General features: G+C 41.9%; 3 protein-coding genes across 3 annotated transcripts in view; 1 reads left to right on the forward strand and 2 right to left on the reverse strand.

Annotated features, from left to right (window-relative positions):
* The first annotated feature begins 2,357 nt into the window (after positions 1 to 2,357).
* irak1bp1 (interleukin-1 receptor-associated kinase 1 binding protein 1) lies at positions 2,358 to 4,835 on the forward strand. The gene is made up of 4 exons (XM_063495525.1): positions 2,358 to 2,663; positions 4,184 to 4,265; positions 4,349 to 4,479; positions 4,568 to 4,835. Exons 1-4 carry the CDS (start codon positions 2,392 to 2,394, stop codon positions 4,824 to 4,826), a joined length of 744 nt encoding a protein of 247 aa, XP_063351595.1. The 5' UTR covers positions 2,358 to 2,391; the 3' UTR covers positions 4,827 to 4,835.
* A 435-nt stretch (positions 4,836 to 5,270) lies between these two features.
* On the reverse strand, positions 5,271 to 9,329 carry si:dkey-261l7.2 (uncharacterized protein LOC569751 homolog). Its single transcript, XM_063495526.2, has 7 exons — positions 9,081 to 9,329; positions 8,698 to 8,839; positions 8,402 to 8,491; positions 8,106 to 8,200; positions 5,671 to 5,831; positions 5,470 to 5,586; positions 5,271 to 5,393 (listed from the first exon to the last, which is right to left on the reverse strand). The coding sequence occupies exons 2-7, from the start codon at positions 8,820 to 8,822 to the stop codon at positions 5,271 to 5,273; spliced, it is 711 nt and encodes a 236-aa protein (XP_063351596.1). The 5' UTR covers positions 8,823 to 8,839; positions 9,081 to 9,329.
* Positions 9,330 to 9,538: 209 nt separating this feature from the next.
* phip (pleckstrin homology domain interacting protein) overlaps positions 9,539 to 19,056 on the reverse strand; it is a 37,447-nt gene continuing 27,929 nt past the window's right edge. Inside the window, exons 30-40 of the mRNA XM_063494789.1 lie at positions 18,845 to 19,000; positions 17,276 to 17,396; positions 17,075 to 17,200; positions 16,765 to 16,840; positions 16,509 to 16,568; positions 16,267 to 16,419; positions 15,608 to 15,760; positions 15,291 to 15,502; positions 14,940 to 15,184; positions 14,459 to 14,602; positions 9,539 to 14,366 (exon numbers count right to left, since the gene is read on the reverse strand). Of these exons, the coding sequence (XP_063350859.1) occupies positions 13,663 to 14,366; positions 14,459 to 14,602; positions 14,940 to 15,184; positions 15,291 to 15,502; positions 15,608 to 15,760; positions 16,267 to 16,419; positions 16,509 to 16,568; positions 16,765 to 16,840; positions 17,075 to 17,200; positions 17,276 to 17,396; positions 18,845 to 19,000 (2,150 nt within the window). The 3' untranslated portion in view covers positions 9,539 to 13,662. The remainder of the gene's footprint in view (positions 14,367 to 14,458; positions 14,603 to 14,939; positions 15,185 to 15,290; positions 15,503 to 15,607; positions 15,761 to 16,266; positions 16,420 to 16,508; positions 16,569 to 16,764; positions 16,841 to 17,074; positions 17,201 to 17,275; positions 17,397 to 18,844; positions 19,001 to 19,056) is intronic.

The following is a 19,056-nucleotide window of genomic DNA, read 5'->3' on the forward strand; positions in this document are numbered from 1 at the left end:
CTCTGAAAATAGGCTATTATATGGTGTTGCATCTTTCTTGGCTGGAGCTTCGCAAAAGATGTAGGGTTTCAGAGAGCATACCGGGGGACCGGTGAAACTGGAGACAATATCAACAAATACGGCCTTGTATTTTTAGGTTGTGATTATAAAGCTCATTTCACAGTTTAATACTCCGGGGAAGCCAAACAAACATGGCTGTATAAAGAAACCAGCATCCAGTATTGGATCAAATCTGTACTGCTCCCAAATGTCCTGGACATACAAAAAAATATGCACATGCAGTATATATACTTAGCACTGAGCCTATGAAGTTCAGTGACAGATTTAAATACCATACACTGACGTACAACAGGTTCTCTTTTAGCAAAGGAGTGATTCCTGTTATTTACTTAATGCATGCTATTCTGAGGAAAACAAAGACACATAATTAATTACAGATACACTAGATCAACACTTTGAGTAAGTTTTTAATGGATAATTTTCTTTTCATATTTATACTTTTATTTGGTTTATTAAAAAGTCCTTTCGCATATCATGAAATACTCCTTTGAAAAAATATAAATAAATACGAGAAAAATAAGTGTTGTACATATCCATATATTCCTTATTTAGGAGTCATTTAATACTGCCAGAAAACAATTATTAATACTTTTTTTTTATTAGCCTCCTAATTCATCTAATAGAAGCAATTCAGTTTGTAATTATAGTTTTTCATCAGCAAAAAAAACAAACTAGGGTGCTATTTCTTTAAAAAAAAATTGAAATTTTTTAGATCGAAAACTGTGTACGGTGCGTTAAAAGGGCATGACCATTTGATGCATTTTTTTCTGTCTGATTATTGGTACTTTGCTGGCCCCTGCTGACCAAACAGAACAGAACATTTCCACTACTGACACCTTCAGTTAAAAAAAACAAAAATGTGGAAGCAGCATAGCAGATATCATGTGAAATAGGCTGTCAAGTAATAAACTGTACTTTATTAGGCTATGATACACCTAAAGGAAAACTCCGCATGCCCTCTATTTTGTTTAAATTCATCTTGTTGCATATACTCCTCTTGTCTGGCACATCTGGTGTGGAGCATGCACAGTTTTGTTATACATGTACAAGATCAATAAAAGGCTATTTTATTTTATCCCAATCTATTTAACATTTGCACATTTACCTTAGTTGGTTAATATTTTATTGGCTAATTATTTAATTTTGCTTTTCAAAACTGTGCCAAGTACCTAAAACACACACAAGGACCTGAATTTTATGAGGAAAATGACTGTCAGCCTACCCGCTGCAGTTTTTGTAAAGTTTTTTTGTGCTTTGACCAATGGCAGCTAGTAGCTTAGAATTAAAGTAAAAAATTAAGTATTAAGACATTTAAATTGATTAAATTAATATTTTTAAAAAGTCTTAAATTACTTGAGATGTTGTATCCAGAATTGGAGAGCATGTGTTTCACTAATAGCAGTGCTCTTTTCAAACAAGCTAACTTGGCTAACTTTTTGTCCTATCAGGTAGCAGTGCTAAACCAAGGTGTAAACACAATAAGAAAAGAGCAGTGCAATTCAAATGGTTTTATTTAAAAATAAAAATAAGACTGTGCCACAAAGCAAAATTGAGCTATTTATTGTTTGCAGTTTTTTTTTCTGCAGATATATCAAGAGGTCTGATTTATCCGCTAGCTTAATTAGAAGATCAAACAAAAGTGTGTTAACAAGAATTGAAAGCATATCATTGCAGGTTTAAAGAAATTAGAACTTTATTGTTATTAAAGGAGATAGTGTTTCTTACCATGGCCTGGCCATCTACATATGGAGTGTAAATGTAGGTGTAATTGTTGATTTTTATCCATTGTTGACATCAATGCATTCTCAAGCCTTTTATTCATAGGTTTAACAATCTCACCCAGATGCCAAACACCTGAAGCTAATACTAAGTTTAAAACAAAATCCAACTCTTCAGCCTCAAACAGCTCTTGGAAGGGCTAACAACAACATCAACAATAATAATAATAATAATAATAATAATAATTATTATTATTATTATTATTATTATTATTATTATTATTATTATAAAAGTGCAAATGATCGAATGCAATGCAGGTAACTATACTTACCTTTAACCTGTGTAGTTTAAGCCACCTAATAACTAAATTAGGTGGCTTAATAACTACATCTGCTCCTGGTAGGGAAGCCTTTTATTTCCCTGACATGTGCATTTCACAACATCTTAAATTCTTTTTAATCCGTTGACAACTTCCTTCTCTCCATGTAAAAATGGGCTGGATTAAGCTCTCGCCGCACTAGAACAGGTAGCCTACAAATCCCAAAGACCATTGCGGCTATTGCTATAGCAGCGGGAAGCACAAGGGCTGTCGTTTGTGCTTAACCCTCCATCATGGAAAGTCAGAGTCGCGTCTTCGCGGCGATAGTACCGGCCGGGCGGGAGCTCTCCGGTAACGAAAAAGAGCAGGGGCTGGAAGTAAGAGCGGTTAGTCGGCAGAGTCCCGGTAAGTGTCTACGGGAGGTCCAGGTGACAGGGACAGCGGAGGTTCGCTGCCAGGCTGACCGAGCATCGGTGCGGGTCAGCGTGGGCAACAGCAAGGAGTCCGTCAGCGAAGCAACCCACAGCGTTTCACGGCGACTTGGATACATTTTACAGGCTCTCAGGTGAGAAAAGAAGTTGGAGCGAAGCAGGAGCAAACTGTAAAGTTAGCTAGCTACTGTTAGCATTATGCTATTACCGGTTAAAGAGGCAGCAGTGAGAGAAGTACGTCCGCAGATACAGCCAACTCGTTTAGGATTACCAGCAATGGAAGAAGCGATGAAAAGTTTATTAATGATATATTTAAAAACGAGAATACAACTAGAAGAGTTTCATTTCGAATTTTAAAATAACCCCTTAAGAGGATGAGAAATAACCGTACTTATTTGTGTATTTATTGGTTCTACTGCTGTTACAGCTGCATGCAGGGGCGGAACCTTAGGGTGGCCATCACAGACTAAAGTTCTGCTACCCTGTAATAACCTGACACATCCAGTGGTGAAGTCTGTTGAGAAAAATATAGAAGAACATTTGCTGAAGCATTAATTTAGGTTAAGGTTGTTGTTCCCACATCGATACCTGTTAACAATAATGATCTTACATGGTGCCTATATTGATTCATCCACATAAACATCATATTGAGTCAAAATTGCCTTTTTTAAGTATGACCTAGCCAAGAGAGCAGCACAGAAACTAATGTATAGACACAATATTCCAGATCATATGCAAGAAAATGTCAAGATCAAATTAGGGCCCTAATCCATCAGCAATCTCTGATTTTATAAATAAACGTCATTTCAAAACTTAATTAACTTCTGAGAAAGTTCTGAGTTTCCTGTTATAGAAAAGCTGATCAGAGTAAGTTCTATCATCACTGAGTGTGCAAATTGGGGGGGCTCCAATGCTGGGACTCACCAACAGGTCAATAAAGAGCAGAGCTTCCAATTTAATTCAGCTGACTAAAATATTAATCTTGAGAAATAGGAGGGAAGAAGAGTCATTTAAATCGGCTTGAGCCACTCTTTCCTAATCCTAATTTCACATTTGATAGGGACAAAATAAAGGTCCCAGAAAGTGATGATTAAAAATATGGGGAAACTGATCAGACACAGTTTCCTGATGGACCTGTGATATTAGAACAGAATCCGGGCAGATCCACTCTCAAGTCAGCTCGCTGAATTAAAAACAGTTTTTACAGGATGAACATTAATCGTTATACATGTGGTCTTTATTTAAACAGTGATTGCTACAGTATCTTACAGTAAATGTTTGCAGTGCAGCTGGCTGACAGCTGCATCACTGTTCACAGAGTTACAAAGGTGGAAACTATAGATTTTGTTCTGAGCTGACTATAAATCTGTAATGAAATCGCTGTCTCCATCCTTGTATATTTGAAGTCAATGATTTTGGCAAACTAACTAACTTGGATTTCAGCGCTTGTAAAAACGTAAACTGCACAATTACTTCAAATTTGCAGAAGTAGCACATTAAATATGCTTGCAAAGCAATGGGTGTCCAGTAAAGCAGTGTTTTAAGTTGATACAGTTTTGTTTTGTTTATATTTTTTTAAGGGACAGTAGCTAATTTTTCAAAGTACACGGTAATTTTCGTGACCATGTGTTTATTTTTAATCCATTCTGCTTAGACAACATGACATCAGAGAAGAAGACACTTCAGTGAGGAGGTTTCTCCACCGAGACGCAGACATGTATCGGATGGATGCAGAGGTCGAGTATATGGACAAACACCGATGAACGTGCAGCACAGACGTGTTGAGCAGCATGTGACCGTGCTGTAATATATCTTATAGGTCATAGTGACTTTCTCAGACTTTGAGAAGATGGAGCGAATATGTAGCATCCTGCTGGAAAAGCTAGACAAGAGCGTTTCTGTGGGGACACCAGAGTTCTACCACAGTGCTGAATGCCTGAGTCAAATGAGGTATGAAAAACAAAACAACACAATCGTACCTCTTTATTATTTTCATTAAATGGTGTGATCGTAACTAGCAAGTCTGTGTGTGCTGCAGGCTGCGTGCGTGTGTGTCTGCAGTCGAGAATGCTCAGCTGAAGGCCAGCAAAGTCAGTCAGCTCCTGGGACAAAGTCTGGGACCCCCTCTGCTGGTTAGAGAGGACGAAACCAAAGAGTGGAGGAACAACGAGGACAACGGTGGTGGGGGGCAGGGGTCTGCAGCCCCTTCTCACTTTCCCAGCTTACCTACAGTCACTGCTTCCTCGCAGGTGTCCGTCTCCTTCAGCCTCAGAGACACGAGCAGGAAAATGAGATGACAGATGTAATGCTTAAAAAAAGTATGGATTTTCCGAAGTAATTTTAATTCAGCCAACACTTTCTTGAAATAAAAAAATAATTTTATTTTGACTTTAAAAGCAATTTAAAGAATCTCAGTCTGTCAACGTGGTTGTTTTACATATTTGGTAGACACTTTAAATTATTTTGTATTTGTAAACTTCAGAGAAATAAATGTAGTAATTCAGAAGCGTAATCACATTTCTTCATCTTTGATCATTTATCTTCAACTCTGTTAAAAGCAGAGTTCAATGATCACTTTTAACTCCTATTTTTACTTGAGCGGGTCGATGACTCTTAAAGACGGCATTTTGTGTCCACTCGTCCGACTCCAGTAGACAAACAAAAAGAAGAACCAGGCTGAAGAAAACCACAGAAGCCAAAGGATGAAACTGTCTCTTGGCTAAGGCTTTCATACTCCAGAGTCAAAAGTCCTCGCCCTCATCATCCTCCTCGTCTTCTGGGAAGAGCTCTCTGAGCCAGGGCTGCATAACAAAGCGTTTCCCATTAAAGTGCGTGAAGTAGTTCTCCAGGGTGGGAATGTCCGGCTGGAAACATCCAACAGTAAGCCCAAGACCTATTTTAATATATATGATTGTATGCGCTGTGATTTTTAGGACTTACCCTCATCCCTGTGATGCGCTCCAGCTGTGTCTGGGGCAAGTATGCAACTATGACAGAGGAGGGTCCAGGTCCTCCAAAGATCACCTTGTAATGAGGTGTCTTTTCTGCTCTTGTGTCCTATATGAACACACCCTTCCGTTACTAACACTTAAATGATATATTACCAATAAATGATTAGAGGAAGTGAAGGAGGCTACTGACATCAGAGCCGGAGTACATTCTGTCAACCCATTCTGGAGGAGCTCGCAGTTCAGGGTCCCAGCTCACCACTACTCCGACCATGTGGCCTTTTGTCTCCAACACCACCTCTCCGACCCGCAGAAACACATACGGGGGACGAGGGCTGCGCGCCGTTTTGGATGCTGATGTGATAAAGACAGAGAAAAGATTACTACAGAACTGACATGACATGCATGAATAAGATCTGTTTTTAATGAAAAACCACGATCGGATTTCCTTTTGTGTCTTTCTAGAAAGCTCTCTGCTGTTGCCAGGCAATAAAACTAAAATCCCATGATCTTTCTCAGGAAAGAGTCCTGCTGCTAAATTATTGTGGAAAGACGGGTGTAGTTAGTAGTGGGCCTTCACACCCTGAAATTCTGGATTTCGTCTGAGTGAGTGAATCATACCACTCTTGGGTCCACACACTTTCATACAGAAGTAGTGCACACTGCTCTGCAAAAAGCCATACTTATAAAGTTGTATCCATCTATTTTTGTCATCCATATTTGCTTCTGCTGACCTTCAGTGTGAAACCGTAATGGATGAAGCCATGCTATAATAATGTAATGATAAAAGATTAGTTCATGAGAATACAAATACTATTCACATCTAAATTCTAATCTTTTATGTAGGACACCTGCAGTGAAAGAGAATTGAAAAAAATAACTTTTCTGATGCCTGCATGGTGGAGGGTGAGTTTGCCTCCACACCTAAACAGTAAAATGAGAACAGTCAGGGTTTACAGTGGGATTCAGCAGGCGGGGGAACCCTAAGATCCTTATAGCGGCTCAGCGTGGGAAAGAAGAATCACAACTCACAATAATTTCTAATAGGACCTCGGTAGGTTTTCTGAGTGCACAGGCTGTGATCAGCTGACCTGCTGCTCTTTGTGGATTTACACAACTGAATTCACCAAGACGTCAGCAGATGTTTCACAGCTATCCTGGCCGATATGCATTCCCTACACTGTTTATAGTATCTTTGCATTAGACAGTTGGTTTAAAGTTGGAATTCGGTGAATGAATCTAAGCATCATATTCTTAAATGCAAATTCTCTGCTACACTTCATTCTTTTTTCTCTTCTTGCAAATACAGAAGCTGGACCCATAGACAGCAACACATCGTGAGACAAACTGCACACAAACAGTTTGTGTGTTTGCTGATGTTTGTCGAGCTGATAGAAATGTTGAATTTGAAATTGCCTGCCACTTAAAAAAAGCATCACTCCCATTCATGCTTCCTCCCATCTGTAGAGCTATCTAGATGCTGAAGTACCGCAAACACAACATACAGAAACGAGCACTCCTTCCGGCCGACTTTAAATCCTGAGCATAAATGCTATAAACGATACTGTTGAACCAAATGTAAGGAATAAAAAGTACAGATTTGTGGAAGTAAAAGTTAAAAGTTGTCAGAAAAATAAATACTAATAAGGTGATTGCCAAAGTGCTTAGCTAAAAACCTGTTATATCCCAACATGGTGTGGAGTGATTCTTAGGGCAAAAGAAACGACAGGCCTTAAAAAAATACCTACAGCAATCCAAAGTCAAGAAACAGAAGAAAATGCTACAAAGACCTGACACTGGGCCTGAGAGCTGCATCTTCAGCTGATCCATCTAATGCCATGGTTTGGGGCTGGATTTCATACAGTGATGTTGGGGATCTTGTCAAAACCAATGGAATTACAAACAGAGCAATGTACCATCATCATCATATTTTGATCCACCATAGAGTAGCATCTGGAAAATGTGTGACTGGCAACAGCTTTAATTCATCAGAATGACCCCAAACACACAGCCAATGCAGTAAAAGCATACCTGGATAGAAAAACACACAGTGGAACACCATCAGTCATGGATTGGCCTCCCCAGAGCCTGAACCTCAACATTACTGTGGGATCATCTTGACAGAGAATAGAACTAAAGGGCAGCCAACATCCAAAGAAGAGCTTAATTTCCTTCAAGAAGCCTGGAGAACTATTCCTGAAGACTACTTAAAGAAATAACAAGAAAGCTTGGCTAAAAGAGTTCAGGCTGTGTGTTGAAGAATAAAAGTGTACACACCAAATATTGATTTTCAAGCTTTTTAGGATCATACAAACTCTGTTTTGTCCTCATATGCTGTATTTCCATGTATGTTTCACTGGATCTATTTCCTATTTTCCTTGCAAAATATAAAGATATCAGGGATGGTTCAAGATTTTTGCACATTACTATAAATTTAGTGCTTTTCAAAGTGCAATAATTCAGGAGGACACATGTAAAAAATTAGAATTAAACATCCATTAGTTTTTGGTAATCAATCCATGGGGAGGTGAAATTTCACATTAACCTATGGGAATGAGGATATGGACAGACTGTATCACATGTGGCTGGTTAAAAATGCTTCAGTATAGCAGAGCTATAGACACAAACCTCCAAAGAATCCCAGGTCATTGTCAAAAAGCATGGTCTCCACGGGAGGTGACCCTTGCCCCGCTTGATCTTCCTGTCCCAATCCAACCAGAGACCTTCAGGAAACAAACACATCACCAGTCTCTAAATACAACGCACGTGTTTCCACAAAAACACCAGAAATCACTTTTTAGGTGTGTGGGATTTGAATATGAAACAAGATTATGCAAATAACTGTAGCCTCAGAGATCCCGAGTGAGCGATGATTCGAGTTAATCTCAGCCCTCATTTGAATGCCATTCATCTCACACACTCACATGGCTTTGGACATCTGCTGGCTTGTCCAGTCTGACCATGCAGTTACATTCATGTATGATTTTCTCCATTCTCTCCATATTCGAAGCAATCTGAAACCAAAAATGTTTTTTTATTAGTAAAACGGAAAGAAAACGGCCACAACAGTCCTTATTCTGATAACTCCCACTTTATCTAATAGTTCACATAAAAGGTTGCTGTGGGTCATTCACATCCAGCCAACTAAAGGCTGTTTTTTCCCCTTTTTGCAAACTTCGATGCGGTAAATAAAAGCCGGTTTTTGGCGCACTGATCTCACCGCGTGGTCGCATGGTAGCGCTGAGCCGCCGAGGAGCCGCTCCACCGGGAGATGAAGTACTGCGCGGGCACGGCGGAGAGCAGCAGCGCGATCTGCAGCACCGCAGAGGCCCTGAGCACAGGCATGACCGCACAGCTGGCACCTGCCGGGAAACCAAAGGTACATGCACGAAAGTGAGCGCCAAAATTAACTTAGTCGATATATATATATAAAAAATAAATAAATAAATACAGGGTTTGTTGAGCGTAGGCAACTACTTTCAGCTTTTAAATTTATATAAAGTTGTGGCAGGTAAAACTTTAAAGGACACGTGACCCCGCAGGTAGGTAGGTCAAACCAGGTAACCGCGAAAGCTCTTTACTAACTCTAATTGTGACACTTACCTCTTGTTAAGCTCTAAAGTCTTCCCTCCGACTGTGTGTCGAACATTGCGTTTGAGTGAGTCTGCTGCGCGTGGAAACCAGAACACAGCGGCGCGGTTTCACTTCTGTTTTATTTACATAAACCACACTCCAGCCCATGTCGCCTCCAGCCACCTGTGTATTTACATTTTTGGAAAAATTGCCAAACAGGTATTCTAACCAATAGCCGCAGCCCACGGAGGTACCCAAGGACCTTTAGCGGCTCGCCACGTCAGGAAGAACCGGAGGTGTGGGCTTCGAGGACCGGGAAGTGATTTCTGTGCACTTACCGTTTTCCATCGCTAGGTGGGAGTGTTGTTCATTTTTCTGCACTTCATTTTCCACCTACAGCTCGAGCGTCAGTGGAATAGTGTTTGTTTATTTATTTATTTATTTATTTATCTTTATACAACAAAGAAGCAACAAGCATTAAAAGTGAATATGGAAACACAACTTTTTATTCACTTAAAATATTGGTATGAACTAACAGGACAGCAGTACTCCCCTACACATACATTCTAGCCTTATGCTTCTTTTTTTTTGCATTAATTCCTTTATATATATATTTATATTAAAAAAAAAAAGTATCCAAACTAACAAAGACGACCTCATCAATTCACATGAAAAAGACCCCTTCCCCTCCTCTTCTTAAAACATCCCCAAAATTCTTCCTGGTGGCTAACATGAAGCCACTTCACACACACATACACACACATACAGGCGCGTACACACACACACACACACACACACACACACACACAGTGACCTTTAACCAAACACTGTGATGCCAAAACAGCACAGCTCTGCCACACATTAGCACAGGCCAGTGTGAATGTTTACAGCTCTGAAATGTAGCGTCAAGTTAGAGGTGCTGCTCTAAACCAGTAACACCACCATCTTACATTAGAATCTGAAAACCTAACGGCATATATACCTCCACTGTATAAAGAGCTGGATACAGATGTGTGTGATGTCTGTTTGAAATGGGAATGGCTTAACACCCAAAGTCTTGCTTATACACCAGTGAGTTCTTTTTAAGGCCCCTTTAAAATGATTAGGTTGCACATTGATCTGCCACGGTTAAGGTAATATGACCAGCTACGCTATATCAACGCATCTACTTTGACATGCGATGGATACAGGTAGTGTGATGATCTGATGAACAGGGTGTCACAGCAGAAATAACCACATCTGATACCCACTGCATTCCCACTTTGACTGTATTTCAGTGAAGAAAAAAACAGATGGAAAAAACATACAGTATCCTTGCCCATCACCTTATTGCATGGGGATTAAATGGCTATGTAGCACACCAAAGTAGCACACCAGTAGTTCCTAATTTAATATGGCCGTGTAACCGATATCTCACAGTCCCATGTAGTTCTGGAGTACTGTTTATTTTTCAGCTGGCTCATGTAAACACATTAAAGGGGATCTATTAAACTTCTTATTTTCTGATATATTTATAAACTGTTATAATGGTGCCGATTCAATTAATGACATCGGGATATGTTATGGTGGCCCATCTGAGCCAGAAGCTCAGGCTTCATCTAAACACTTTGTTTCCAAAAGGTTTTTTCATTTCTTGGCTCTGTATGATGTCAGTGAAAGCCGAAACCTCCTTATACAGTCATTTGAGCACAGAAGCTCCGCCCACAGATTGTTTGTTTGCGGGAGCCACACAATAAAAGGAAAGCTGGCATAACAGCAGAGGGAGAGCTTGTTTAAGTCACTGGATCAACTAGAACTACACCAAGGTCCAGTAGAAGGTAAAAAGGATAATTCTGAACTGTGAATTAGGCAAAACTATTGTAATGGAGTCCATTACAACAGAATACATGGACATGGACGTCAGAGTAAGAGGTCCCCTTTAAAAATAAACTCATACCTCAAATTTGAAAATCCTGGGTCAAAGCAAGCCCATCTCTGCTTTCATCACATGATAAAAATCTTTAAATCTTTGTGTTTCTGAAGAGTTTTTAGAGTGATTTTTTTTATTAAAGCCATGAATTATTACAATAAAGTTTCTCCACAACATAAATATTATCATAGGCAAATATGATAAGAATAAAATTCATTTTCATGTCATTTGTGGAGGATAGTGTCAGTGTTTTTAGGCAATTTTTGAATGAAACTCTTCACAAACACAGCATAAACAAAGCAATTATGAACCACCAGAACATCTGAAATAGGTGTGGCAGAGCATAAAAAACCCATCTTCACATATGCGGCCACTGGTATATCGTCCTTTATGGCAGGGACACAAACAGAAAACAGCCAACGCGTCATATGCAAAACAGCTCAACACACTCACGATGGAGACAATAAAATCTCTTTAGAAAATAAAACACATTCAAAAGCCATGTTCTACAACTTCAGTGCCCAAAGACAGAATTTGGCATTGACAAATCCATAACAAAAAAAAAAAGACATTGACAATAAAGATGAACAGATGAGATATATGTTTAGTAATATGTGACGAGAAAAGACCTATGAAAAGAACCAGGTGTATATTGATGCTACCATCCAGTTCCGTCCAGTCAGTCCTGCAACACGAGTGGAAACTCATGGATTCTGGCATTCACTCACTCCGTGCTGTGGGGAAAAAACCCCAAACAAAACAGAAAAAAACCCACAAAAAAAACAAAACCCATCTTTATAAACTCTCACCTGTGTGTACAAAGAGTGACATAATATGTTTGTCCCCTGTCAAAATGTTAATGTTTCGGTCTTTTTATTATTTTCCTCACGAGCCTGTCAGGTCTAGTCCGCTCCCCGAAGTCCAGTTTCTATGATCCCAGCGACGAGCGGGACCGGGAGATCCGAAACGATAACAAACACTAAAAAAATAAAGGCCCCAAAGAGGAGAAAGCAAGGATTCAATATGCCAGACTAGCAAAGGCACACAATCAGAAAGATGAAGGTAAGACTTGTCTCTTTCTCCGGTTTGCTTTCAGTTCCAATTCAGTCCGATCCCAGTTTGATCCGTCTCCTTCCTGTTTGCTGCAGGCGTGAGAAAGTGCTAGAACATGCGAGACAGATTTGCGTGTGTCTATGTGTGTGCGTACAAGTTTGGAGTCACCGTGGAAACATATCGACACTTTAAAACTTTATATGTTTAAAGATTTTAAAATACACATGGTTACTCCCTAAGACTGCATTGATAACCGGTCTCTGGTAAGTGCATCTCAAAGCTAGTCACCCGAAGCTCCACCCCTCTGTACCTTAGGTATAAACTGACAATAGGTTGGTTATAGGATAATATATCGACATGAGTAATGGTATGCTTACAACAACAGTAAATTTCTTTTCAGCTGCTATAAATACATTTCTTTGAGAGGTTTTCACAACGATCAAACTGTATGCCACTGTTTGCACGCTGAAATGACACGCTCAGTTGTGTTATTAAAAAAACAAACAAACGAAAAAACATACACACATTCCTTCAATTACCCGCATAGTCACAACTAAGTTCGTACACAAACAGGCACATGTACTTCGCAGGGCAGAAGCCAAGCACGCATACACCTACATGCACGCACACACCCATACAAAAGACATAAAGGCACAAGGTATTGCTAATGTTGAGGACGCTTTGAAACATGAACTAGAGAGACATAGAGACCCTTTTCACCCATGCATCCTTTTTCTCCTCCTCACCACAGTAAAAACAGCATCAGGAAAAGGAAAAAAAGTTGCTTCCTCTTTCTAATAACATGCAAAGAGAAAAGAAAGGAAAAGAAAAAACAACCACACACATCAATAGTAAACAAAACCTACAGATCTACAGTACCTCCAAAAAGGTACACCATTTGGTATTTTAGCGCAGACAGATAGGTCAGCCAACGTGTAAGACTTCCAAAACAGAGAGCAGTGATCACGTACAAATCTTAGAAAAAGCAGAGAGCAGGTTGTATAAAAAAAGACTGGGAACAATGAGGAAGGGAGGGAGAGAGGGGGAAGCGGGCAAAGGACGTGTTAGGCCAGCAGTCCCGTCGTCCATTACCGCGTTCAGCTCCGTGGGCATCTTCCATCTGTCCGGCGGAGACGCTTGAAAAGTCCTCAAAAATAGTAAAAGTTAGATAAGATACATCTGGCCTCCTCGTGATTTTTTTTTCAAGTACTAAAAGTCTCCAACTACCAACAACTTTACCCAATCTGACACCAAACCGTGTACAAGGTCAGAAGGAGACAGAGTGGTTCACAAGAGAGGAGTCACAACACCGTCGACATGAGATTCTGTGATTCGCGCTCCTGCGGGATCCAACATGGATCAATAATGTAGGAGGAGCTGGAACACGCGAACATGCCATCGGATGTCGTACAGATGTGCTTACTGGGCAAGAGAGGAAGGGGGGGGGGGGGGGGGGGTGGACAAGGAGTGGGCTGGTAACTCTTTGCTCTCCTCAGCTTCAAATAGCAGCAGCTGAACCAGCGACTCCATGGATGTACGCACACATACGCACACACAAATGCATACACCGCTAAGCGTGACTTCCTCCACTCCGCCCTCCTAGTCCTCCAGCGCACGAGCGAACATGTCCCAGCCTGCGTGTCTCCTCTGTTACCAGCCTATCAGGTTGGCTTTGGCTTTCTCTGTCAGTTTGCGGACACGCCCTTTTGAGGAGGTGCCAAAGGTTATTGATGAGTCCTCAAACAGCAGCTGCCTCTGCTCCTCCTCAGAGTCCTCCTCCATATACCAGGCTGACCGTCGACCTTGGTTACGTGTGCGCATGGACCCTCCTGCCTCGTCGCCTGCCTCCTCCTCCTCCTTAGGAGGTTCTTTCCGGCTGGATCGTTGGGTCTGGAGCGGAGGCGTGCCCTCTTCGTTGGCCCTTCTGCTGCTCCTCCTCAGCGGCGAGGGCTCCGGTGACTCAGGAGGAGGAGCAGGTTCCTCGATTCTCACCACTCGGGGCCGGCCACGCCGTCTCGGCGTCGACGCCATGCCAGAGTCCGACAACACTTCCTGTGCAGAAGACATGCCGCCTTCGTCGCCTGTAGACGGGTCGACCTCGTCGTCAGGGGTAAAGCTCCTGCGGCTGCCGCTCTGTCTTGTGTCCTCCGCCTCCTGCTTGCTCTTCCTGCCTCTCTTCTTGCCAGGTGGGCGACCTCGCGGTCTTGAAGGGCTGGCCGGGGTTGAGACCTCTGGTGGACTCACTGGCGGCTCTATTCTCGACTTCCTCCCCCTTCTTCCCACACCTAGGGTCACATGACCACTGTGGCCATTCAGGTGGACTGTGCTATGAGATGAAGTGCTGCCAGGAGAGCCTGAGATGGAAAAGAACAGAAACGTAAATGTTTACGTCCTGATGGCAAACCTTTGCTTTACACGGTCACTTCATTGTGACGTGATCTCTTACCTGGTGTGTGTCGAACAGGTGTCCTGAGTTTCCGTCGAGTGCTTCCGCTGCTACTCTCTGTGGGTTGGGAAGGTGTCACCTTCTCAGGAGCTGGTGATGACAAAGCTGGCACAGAGTTATGAGCCCGCAACGAGCGAGTCGACTCTGTTAATGAGAAGGAGATAGAACAAGGAAATAAACAGTCAGGCTAGGTAACAGGCGAGGAGATGTAGTGTGCTTTCTTGTCCAGCATCAGATAAGAAATTCAACATCACTTTGGTTAGCATAGCTTAGCATAAAGGCTGAAAAACAGGCAGCGTATAGTTAGCCTAGCTTTGTCCAAAGGTAACAAAAGGTGACTGTCAGCGACTCTGACTCACAAACTTGTGTGTGTATAAAAACCAAAATGTAACAGCAACATGCTGTGGCCAACTACTCCTTTGCCTGCTGCAGTGACTTCCTGGAGTGTTATCGTATTTATTGAACACATCTGTGATGATACCTGTTGTGCTCGGCGTGCTGTTCATGACGTTATGTGATGAGGATGAGGAGGGTAGTGAGTGTGTAGTATGGCGCGCAGCGCTACGCGTGCGTCCTGGAGCTGGCGTTTCTGCTTTGCCGTTGACCATCTGAGGCGGCTGCTGCTTGACGGGGATGCTCTGCCTCAGAGAGGAGGGTCGTGAAGGGACAGGCGAAGGCTCCTTCTTTGCGTTCACTCTGGACGATACGCGTCTCTTTCTCTCTGGGCTAGAAATGAAATCAAAAAGTAACCGAGTGTGACATCAGGTTAAAAAATATATATATTTAAAGCTGCAGAGAAAGTTAGTCCCAGTGAGGGGGGAATATCATCTACCTGGACGCGGTGCTGCTTGCAGGAGATTCGCTTCTCCTCCTCCTCCTCTTCATTACGTGCCGTGTCTGTCTGTCTGTAGTGTGTCGTGTCTGTCTATCGGTGCCTTGTTTGGTCAGTTTATCAGTCAGGCCGTGGATGGCTTTGTAGTCAGCCAGGATGGGGCTGATATGCTCCTCAAACAGGGCAGAAAGCCTTAGGCTCATACTATAAATCTGAAGAAGTTAAAAAAAATTAATTTGAGGATTTAATTTTATGGACCCATAAAATCTATATTATAGGCATAATGAGCTGTAAATGTGTGTGTTTGTGACCCTCACCCGAGACTTCTTACTGGGCGTGTAAGCTTTGGAATTGCTAAAAATGAGCCTGACATCCTTGCAGAGCTCGATGGGAGACTGGTACTTTCCTTCCGTCAGCGTGTTGAGAACAGTGCCAAAGTCCATCGGTGATTCAACTATTTGCAGGTAGTCCTTGAAGAAGCAGAGGGACAGTTGGGATATTTCATCCTTCATTGAATTGTTTTCAAAAGATGACAGAAAGGAGAGAGAGAGAGAGAGAGAGAGAGACAGAAATGGGAAAGAAGTGAGAGAATAGAGAGGTTTGAAGTTTTTACTGTCAATGAGCTGAAAAGGAAAAAATCTAAACCAGAAGTGAAAGAACTGCACCCTTCTTCTTTTGAAGAGAACTCAAGGCCACTGAAGCTGTGAGTCTGTTCACATCATCTCCTTCACAACCTGAATGAAGAGGCCTTTGCCTCAAACAGCACTCCTCATAATTGAACTGGAGCCACTTGTGCCCCAGACTGTGCGATTCAAGGACCAAATAGGGTAACTGAAAACACAAATCAATGTGATTGTGATGGAAATTTACAAGGAGCTAAAAATTTAGATCAGCTCCAGAGAGTTGAGTTTGATTCTGAGCTCGCAGGTATGCACCACACATAACACAAAAAGCGAGAGGTTTGTTGCATAGTTACCGGGTACTCTTGTAGGTCTACAGGTTCTCTGAAGGGCTCAGAGTCTTCACATTGAAAGATGAGATCCAGCAGCTCTTTGCAGCGTCCCTTCCACGCGTGAGGGTCGTACGAATGAGGTCGAGCTCGCAGCTGGCGCTGCATGGGTCGACGGGCCTGTGGGAATTAGTAAAAAAACAGTAAACGGCCATTTCTGATACTGAACCTGCATCGACCTGCTCGTGTGAATCTGTTACATATGTTACCTTGTGGTTTCGTGTGGATGTTCCAGGAGTATTAGTATCTTCGTCCTCTTCCTCATCATCCTAAATAGGATAAAAGAAAAATAATCTAACATGTTTCTCTGTCAGCTTAATTAATTATATTTTTTAGCTCAATAATTTAAAAAAAGAAGGAAAAAAAGCGAGATTAGTGTCTGTTTTCAAAGCTTTACGCTTAACGTGCCCGGATCATCGTGTGAATGACTGCAGTGTAAGCATGCATACGGACAGTCACACACACCTCATCTTCAGAGTCAGAGAAGGTTGCCTTCTTCATAGTTTTATAGAGGGGCATGATGTCTGTCAGACTTTGGTCCCTGTGGAAGAAATGAGGAGGAATCAGGAGTTATTCCTCTGTGATAGGACAGGATCAATGATCTAAAAAATATTCATATCAAATTATTAAACCCAAAAAGTCGACTGTTGCAGCTGTTGGGAAAGCTACATGTGGGGAATGAAACATTCATTGATGAGTAAGAAGGACATTTCAGATGATTATTTTAACATCACGTAACTGTGATTTAGTAACGCTCGACATTAAACGTACTCACTTAATGAACTGCAGCATGAGGTCAGAGACAAACTTGGCGGTGGTGACGATGAATGACCCCGGCTCGTTGAACGTCTGGGCGTTGTGTTCTATGTAGCGAACCTCCCACATCAGAGAGGAGAGCCGCCTGAAAGGAAAACGCAGCTGTTACGGTCGGTCTCTTTCACACATGCTCTGTATCTGATAACCCGAGAGGACGCACCTGTAGAAGCGGTTCACCAGCCTTTGGCGTATAGTGCTGAGGTCAGTGACGTAGGCCACTACTGTGCAGTACGTGGGGTACGCTTGCAGGTCCACTGGGAAGGCAAATGGTGCTGCCACATCTGTGTTTGTTGAAGCAAGTACGTGATAAGAGAAATACACATGAGTTATATTAGTGGTGCACATGAGCCAATGGGATCCACATTTGGTATTATGAGGAATTAAATCAGTTTAAACATAACATAGAAAAACCCGAAATGATTTATTTTTTATTTTCTATGGCAGGATGGTGTGCATGTGTTTCTTTAATCCATTTGCTGAAATTGATTTTGATTCCTTTCCAACAAAAGAAGCCCTGCAACAGCAATGCAAACACTTTTATCCTGTTTTGTCTTTCTGCAGCTATTCTGAACATCCCTGTCTTAATTTAGATGTTTCCAATGGAGAAAAATATTTGATAAAAATCCTGTTCTGCAAAAAACAGTCTGCTCTTCATTATGATTAGAGCAACGTGACCATTTATAGATGTGGTGCAGCTGCAGCAAGTTCATTAACAGGATTGTAACCTGATCCCTGCTGATCCCAATGTTAATGATTTGACTGCACAGGTTTATATGGTGGAATCATTCTTTATAAAGCAGCCCTGCTCTGGATGAATCCTGAACACAACCCAAGCTCTTTGATTTACTCTGAGAACGACTCCCTCGACTTCCAAGACCCCTCGGAGCCTGCTCGTTTCTAACACAGTCCATTGCCCTCATATCAAAACCCATTTAACATGCAAATTTGCGCTGCTTTTGGTAGATTGCATTGGTCATTATTTAAAAGTAGCAAGTCTTTATTTCATATTTAGCAGAGTCGTACGTTGTACATACGTATATTGAATGTGACACGTGAAACAAACACAAATGTAACATCGCATATAAATGAAAATCAAAAGAATTGGGACAGATTTTGATTTTTTTTAAACATATAGATGTTAATAATCGTTGTGTGTGAAACAATGTTCGTGCAAAGTTTCGTTTAAATTTGCACACCGATTAAGGAAGACATGAATACAGACTTTAATATAGATATGTTATAATCAATATAGCAGGATGAGCTGGCTGACTGTGTGTTCATAAATTAGCCATATAACCTGCCACTCCCACATACTTGCAGCTTCAGCATCACACCAATTTGCCCTGCTAAGTAAATCTGAGGCCAAGCGTGCTGTGCAGTGAGAGCTTGTGTGTGAATCTGTGTCTAATCCCCAAACTGTCACTAGAGGGAGCCATCACACCATCTTTCTTCCACTAGCAGGCCTTCAGTCTGTTCCTAATGTGTCATTACATCACTTAACGGGAATTCATGAAAGCACCTTAACATTTAGTTCACTGTGTTAGCAGCTTACTCCTTTCAGCATATGATCCTGGCCCCTGGCTGGTTCATCTGACTCATGGGCTAAGAGTGGTGACTCACACTGGGAAGAGTCATCCAGCTGCTACCTTACAAGAAATGCGCCCTCATGGCGGAACTTCATATCACCGCTTACGTGGCTAATGTTAACGGGCGCTTCGTGACATCATACCGAGTGTGCAGAGCTGGTCGATGGCTTTGATGATGCGTTCGCACTCCTCGGCGCGTGTGCGGCAGCCCCATTCACCGTCCAGGGGAACGTACAGCAGCTCCTTCTGCTCCTCTTCGATGAGCGGAACACTCTGGCCCAGCTCATCTGGAAACGTGGCTGCAAAGACATAAGGACAAAATTGTCACAACTGTAAGCTGTTAAAACTGAAGGAA

This window comes from Pelmatolapia mariae, linkage group LG15 (assembly GCF_036321145.2).
Source record: "Pelmatolapia mariae isolate MD_Pm_ZW linkage group LG15, Pm_UMD_F_2, whole genome shotgun sequence".
NCBI lineage: Eukaryota > Metazoa > Chordata > Actinopteri > Cichliformes > Cichlidae > Pelmatolapia > Pelmatolapia mariae.

Coding starts and splice junctions, on each gene's coding strand:
- irak1bp1 (XM_063495525.1), top strand. CDS start 2,392: ATGGAAAGTCAGAGTCGCGTCTTCGCGGCGATAGTACCGGCCGGGCGG. Junction 2,664..4,183: donor TACATTTTACAGGCTCTCAG/GTGAGAAAAGAA, acceptor CATTCTGCTTAG/ACAACATGACATCAGAGAAG. Junction 4,266..4,348: donor TGTATCGGATGGATGCAGAG/GTCGAGTATATG, acceptor TATATCTTATAG/GTCATAGTGACTTTCTCAGA.
- si:dkey-261l7.2 (XM_063495526.2), bottom strand. CDS start 8,822: ATGCCTGTGCTCAGGGCCTCTGCGGTGCTGCAGATCGCGCTGCTGCTC. Junction 5,832..8,105: donor TGACCTGGGATTCTTTGGAG/GTTTGTGTCTAT, acceptor TTATCACATCAG/CATCCAAAACGGCGCGCAGC. Junction 5,587..5,670: donor GAATGTACTCCGGCTCTGAT/GTCAGTAGCCTC, acceptor GTGTTCATATAG/GACACAAGAGCAGAAAAGAC.